Consider the following 6332-nt stretch of genomic DNA (forward strand, 5'->3'; position numbering starts at 1 on the left):
CAACAAATAACAACAACCATCGACCACACAAAGCCAACGCACGCTGGCAAGAACACCAAGAAGACACAATTGCACACCCAACTAACACTCCAGAAAGCTCCACCCTACCCCACCTATCGTTGAGCGCCTCATTTCACCACCATCACTGAAGGACGACCATCGAGCCAACAAGCTATCATCACTGACTCGCCCGCCCGATCAAGCTCCTCGTCACTTGTGCCGACGCAACAAGGCAAGGTGAGGCAACACGTGCTAGAAAACTAAGGCCTGTTTTAAATCTAGGGTATAAAATTATGGGACGTCACATCGGGTGTTATATGGAGTATCGTATGGAATGTTCGAATACTAATAAATAAATAAATTACAGAATCCGTCAGTAATCCGCCAGATGAATTTATTAAGGCTAATTAATCTGTCATTAGCACATGTGATAATGTAGCACCACATTGTCAAAATCATGGACTAATTAGGCTTAAAAGATTCGTTCCGCAAATTAGTCGCAAATTGTGCAATTGATTATTTTTTAGTCTATATTTAATACTTCATGCATGTATCAAATATTCGATGGAATATGGAGTAAACTTTACGAGGAGGAACTAAAGAAGGCATAAGCAGGCCTGTGTTCCATGATGTGGATAATAACGAGGTAAACGAATCATTTCCTTCTCTCTTCCATATCAGCAAAAATATTGTTTAGCTTGGCTATAAGCTAGTTGTTGTACTTGCTCTTATAAAAACAACAAGCTCGGCACGGGAGCCTTTGCAGTGGTGGACCTAGATAAAATTATATGTAAGGAGGAGTAGTGAAGAGAATAGAAGACATGGTGCCACATTAATAATAAAAAAATGTTTTTATAGATAAATAAAAATATTTATTGTATAGTTTGACTCTTATAACTTGATTTTTAGCTAAACACTTAGGCTCTGTTATTGACCTTGCTCTTATCTAAGAAACTATTTACTCCTCTCTTCTTTAATTGTAGTGTCACATTATATTTTTTTCCTTAGTTGACACCTTACTGGTTCTTGGTTAGGAGTGCCCTAAGCACCATAAATTATTTGTATATTTTTTGTTTGACCCGAGTTTAACAACGAAATATCCTGATTTCACGAATCCCATTTAGTTCCGCCTATATGTGAACGCTAAAAATGAGCAAACGGATTGAGTTTCATTTCACATTTCACTTTCATAGCATTACGATCACCCACTTGCTTAAATTGCTTCATGCAGTGACACAAATCGTCGTCTGCGTACCGTACCTCTTGTACGGATGACAAGTAGAACAGCGACGGGTACTACCTAGTACCTATACTAAGATAAATTTTGTTGGGCAGAAAAGGACTAGATTAATTAGTATAGCTAGTAGTACGACTAGCATAATTAACCACACTCGATTTCTAGTAAAATATTTTGACATTTAGAAACCGAAATTATGCAGGACGGCGTCGAGCAGGAGGCTTTCGTGCGGCAGCTTCTGCTCGCCGCCGTCGTCCTCCAGCAGCCACGACTCGATCGCCGACAGTGGCACCTCCCCTTGCCCGGGCGATGTGGTGTTCTCCTCGCGCACGAGCAGCAGCTGGTGGCCGGCAGCCACCGGCGCGGCACGTTTATTGGAGGCGCTGGAGATGGAGCCAGAACACTCCGTCGTTAGCTCGGACGACGACCCCGACGCGCTGTCTGCCGCGCCGGGCGTCGCCAGGGCCGGGATGACGGTGCTACCGACGACGACGCAGCTCCTCCCTGGCGCTGGAGCCGCCGCCCACCCGTCCAGCATCGTCCTGTTGACGCTGCCCGCGGTGAGCGCGTACGCCTGTGCCTCTGCTGGGCCGCCGGCGGACGGCGCCGACGGTGCCGAGCTCGCGGTGGCCATCCCCGGCGGACCGGCGGCGGCGGCGGCGTCGACGGAGAGGGCTTCGCGGAGGGCGCGCCTGGCGAGGTCGATGTCGGTCTGCAGCTTGAGCTCCCACTGCCCCTTGGGCGGCGTCGGCGACGAGGCGGCGGCGGTGGAGGCGCGCTGCTGCTGCTGCTGGAGGAGGAGCTTCTTCTTGAGGTGCGTGTTCCAGTAGTTCTTGACGTCGTTGTCGGTGCGGTCGGGGAGGTAGGAGGCGATGGCGGCCCAGCGGTTGCCGAGGAGCGCCTGGAGGTGGACGATGAGCCTGTCCTCCTGGTCGGAGAAGCCGCCCCGGCGGATGCCCGGGCGGAGGTAGTTGGTCCACCGGAGGCGGCAGCTCTTGCTGCACCGCAGCAGCCCTGCATGAGAATGAGATGCATGAAGCAGAGTGAGAATATCGATCAGTGGCTGTGAACTCCCATGAGAGCGTACGACGTCGAGCGACATGGCCAGTGTGGCAGTGTACCCACCCACACCACACCCACCTGTGTTGGCGGGGACTGCGCGCCAGTTGCCGGGGCCGTGCTCCTGGACGTAGGAGACGAGGACGAGGTCCTCCTCGGGCGTCCACGGCCCCTTCTTCACGCCATCCTTGTCGCAGCACGGCGGCCGCCTCATGGATCGATCGATCGGAACCGCCGCCCCGCCCTCTGTCGTCCTCGTCGATGCAATGCCGCCGGCCAACAGCGCCGCCCCCGATGGATCGATGGTGTAGATAGATAGAAATGAAAAGGAATCAAGACAAGGTTCCAGAGGCGTGTGCGTGTCTATGTGTATTTATATCCACGGCCCGACGGCCGGGGATCCGATCCAACGTGTACACGGCACTGCACGTCTGCGGCTGTCTGCACACAGAGTACTCGTAACTACTAGCAATGTACAGGAGGTGTAGCTGAGCTTTCTTTTTTTTTTAGTCGGGGCGCTGGGCCAGCCAGTCCTTGAGACCTTGACGCTACAGTTCCACACGCGGCAGCGGCACAGCAAAGTCAAAGGGTAGAGTGATGACTGCATCTGCATGTGGGGATTGACAGTGAATTGGTCATGTCAGAAAAGGAGTCAAAGCTCAGACAAACAGCCACTGCATGTGGACTGACAGCGGATTGGCTAGTGAACAATCTTATCTGAAATTTGACTTAGGCTGATGCTTATGCTCGCTGAAAAGTAGCGCCGCAAAACAGGGCCTTCATCGTTTGATACACTAGCGGTAGCAGCATTACTCTTTCTGTCATCTTTATTTCATCCAATATTACCTGTAGTTGACTACTACTCGCGGCTCAAATGCAAATCGGTCGCCCTCGTCCCCGAAATAGTTAGCGTGCACCGATCGATCGATTACGTTGAGCAAGTCGTATATTACTCAAAGCTTGCATGCAACTGATGATAGATAGCAATGGAGCCACACATGTTCGTTTCTTCAAATTAAAGATTGCTTGCACGCATCAAAATGACGCTCGGCTGTGGAAGGGTCATCACAGATACGACATCATATACTAATACTATTATATGATATGTATATACTCCCTGCATCCACTTTTAGTACGCATTATGGGTTTGAAAATGCCAAACAATATAAGTTTGTTCAATAATTAATTAGTCAAATTATATACATGCTTGATGTATCTTGTACATGTACCAAAACACAAAAGGAGGTCGATCGTAGCACTATGCCTGACTTGTTAGTGACTCGGGCCACACAAGGCGTAACATCAGTTGGCCGATGAAATACTAGCTAGGTAGCTCGTTGGCAATTGACGATTGCTCCATCTCCATCGCGTGATCCCGAAAGGTCTCTCCTTGTCTCTCACTCCACCACCACACACAAGCAAGCGTGGTTGTTACTATACTTTTCAGTACTGCCATTTGATCGATCACCTCTTGATATGGCCTCATAGATCTCGATCGATCTCAAAGATGCAATTAGGGGAGATCTGATGTGGAGGGATCGGAGTAGCTAGGCAGGGAGTACTAGTCGTATACGTACTGATTATGCGTACACACATGCCTGATGCATGCACTGGGTACCCTAGCTAGCTAGGCACTTCCCAGTACGTACATTGCTGCAACAGATGGAAGCAAGAAAGCTACAAGCCTAGTACACTAGTGCACACTTGATGTTCACGCAACACGCTGCAGTGAAGTACGTAGAGTACATCCCAGGACCTAGGGAACGAAATTAAAGGAAATGCCCTACCACTCTACCAGCCATGAAACAGGAGGAGCATGCATGCCTAGCTACAGTTATTATGGAGTACCCCGTAATTGGCAGTAGAGCAAAAGTCAACATGGCGTCCACGAGACCTGGACCACGATGCGCAGCAGGGTCAACTTCTGCGTTGGGATTGAAATAGCCTGCGCTCAGAGAAACAGTGCAGGACGACCGACTGCAAGATGAGAAGATTGACGACCTATCTGGGATACACTTGTTGCATGCATGGCTTTACTTCTACATAGAGTCAGTACGCCAGAGGCGGAGGCAGAGAGCACCGATCGTGATGCCCGAATCCATGGGTCAAATAACCTTGCAATAATCCTCCAAATGGACTGAGAGGGAAAAGAAGAAGAAGAAGAAGAAGAAGAAGAAGAAGAAGAAGAAGAAGCGATGAACATAAAGGCTCCTATACGACCGACCAACCAGCGCTGCAGATCGGAGAAGGCTGACCGGGTCAGCCGGCGACGGGTCCAGGCAACTGGTGACCTAGCTAGCGATCGCGATCGACGCGAATTAATGTGGGTGCACCGGACCGGAGGAGGATGGCATATGGCACGTCAACTTGGCCCGCGCAACGCAACCGACGACGGCACGGCAGGGATGGCCGGATGGGCACGCACGCCGATCCCCCACCGACCACCGGTGGGCGCGTGGTGCAGCAGTTACCGGCCAAACACATCGTATATGCGCTGTTCGCTCAAGTGTACAGTTGGTTGATTTGCTGTGTGAGAAAAATATTGTTCGTTGGTTGAAAAAATATAGCTTATAAGCAAACGAACAGGACGATAGCTGTTGAGGATGGTTTTGGCGGCCGATAAACCGGCTCAAACAGATTTGTTATGAGAGAAAAATATTATTTCATAATGGATAAGTTCAAGCAAACAGAGCCGATTAATGGTCAGGACGCACGACCAAAATGATGAACCTTGCTTGTGGTACGTCGTATCGTATGCATGTGCCAGCAGTGGCAACGAGCATGTGCCATTCTCTCCTTGGTCGAGAGGACGGGAGAGAGAGAGAGAGTTGGTGCCAATCGTCGCCGTCTCAGGGCTCAGGCTCGGAGATGACGGTACTGCACAATCTGCACGGCGCTTGCTACGGATGGATTAAAACAGTGCTAAAATGTCGCATGCTTTGAAGGAACAGGCACGAAGAAACGGCACGCGACAAGAGGGCCGAATGCGCACGCTCCCCTCCAGCTGCAATGCAACTCACCTAGGGCCGGGTCAGTGGGATACGTCAGGTCATCCGCATCACAGGAATTCATCACAAAGTCCTCTTGCAACTTAATGCAACAGCGACCCTGGCCATCAAAGCCGTCCTTCCGGTCAGCCTGGCACACGGGCAATGTGGCCTAATGAACATGGCCGACACCCAGAGTGGCATCCAATGAATTCCAATGCAATAACGCCCACTGATGTTTCGGCTAAACAACCTTGCGACGTCCCGTAGACATACTCAAGCCACATATTTTTTTTCAAGGCAAAAGCTTTTGCAAAGACACTCCTATGGGTAAATTCAAAATTATGTATGGTTGACTTCTCGAGAAGTGATAAAGACAGATAAAAAAGGAACAGAGGGAGAGTATGTTATAAATGTCATAGTGCTCAAATATATGGCCCTGTTCGTTTTGTTGAAATTGAGCTTATGCTGATTTGTTGTGAGAAAAAAATACTGTTCATTCATAAAAAAATACTGCTAAAGTATGTCATCTGCAGAAAGCCGTAAAGTAACATTCAAGTACAACACTACGAGCTCACTTTTCATATGTAACAAGTGGGTAAGGGGTGTTTGGTTAGGGGCTCCTAAAGTTTAGTCAGCTAAAGTATGTTTGGTTCCTTTAATCACTACTCTTATGTTTAGATTCATATGCTAAAAGTAGGTTAAATGTGAAAAGGAGAGAAGAGAGAAAGAGAGTAAAGTCACGTGGGACCACTTTTAGTTACCCTTTGCTGACTAAAGCCACTAAACTTTAATGACTCCTTTTAGTCAGGGTGTTTGGTATTTTAGTGACTAAAGTGACCCTTAACCAAACAGGCCAGTCCCATTTAGTCATTTTCACCCAAACACTATGATTAAATAGGATTAAAAGTGCATTAGCCAACTAGTCACCCAAATGTTACTAAATGAGACTAAACCTCACCTTTTAGTCACTTTTGAGCCAAACACCCTAACTAAAAAAAAGACTAAAAGGCCTCTTTCAGGGCCTGTTTGGTTCCTTTAGTCCGCGG

General features: G+C 48.8%; 1 protein-coding gene across 2 annotated transcripts; it reads right to left on the minus strand.

The window, feature by feature from the left end:
• Nucleotides 1-1168: 1168 nt before the first annotated feature.
• On the minus strand, nt 1169-3036 carry LOC136539785 (transcription factor MYB30-like). 2 transcript variants are annotated; one of them, XM_066531764.1, is made up of 2 exons: nt 2363-3036; nt 1169-2251 (listed from the first exon to the last, which is right to left on the minus strand). In XM_066531764.1, the coding sequence occupies exons 1-2, from the start codon at nt 2508-2510 to the stop codon at nt 1419-1421; spliced, it is 981 nt and encodes a 326-aa protein (XP_066387861.1). In that variant the 5' UTR covers nt 2511-3036; the 3' UTR covers nt 1169-1418. The 2 variants fall into 2 exon arrangements, with proteins under 2 accessions (XP_066387861.1, XP_066387862.1); XM_066531765.1 differs by having other exon boundaries at nt 2378-3031.
• Nucleotides 3037-6332: the final 3296 nt, after the last annotated feature.

The sequence above is a fragment of the Miscanthus floridulus genome, chromosome 2, assembly GCF_019320115.1.
Source record: "Miscanthus floridulus cultivar M001 chromosome 2, ASM1932011v1, whole genome shotgun sequence".
NCBI lineage: Eukaryota > Viridiplantae > Streptophyta > Magnoliopsida > Poales > Poaceae > Miscanthus > Miscanthus floridulus.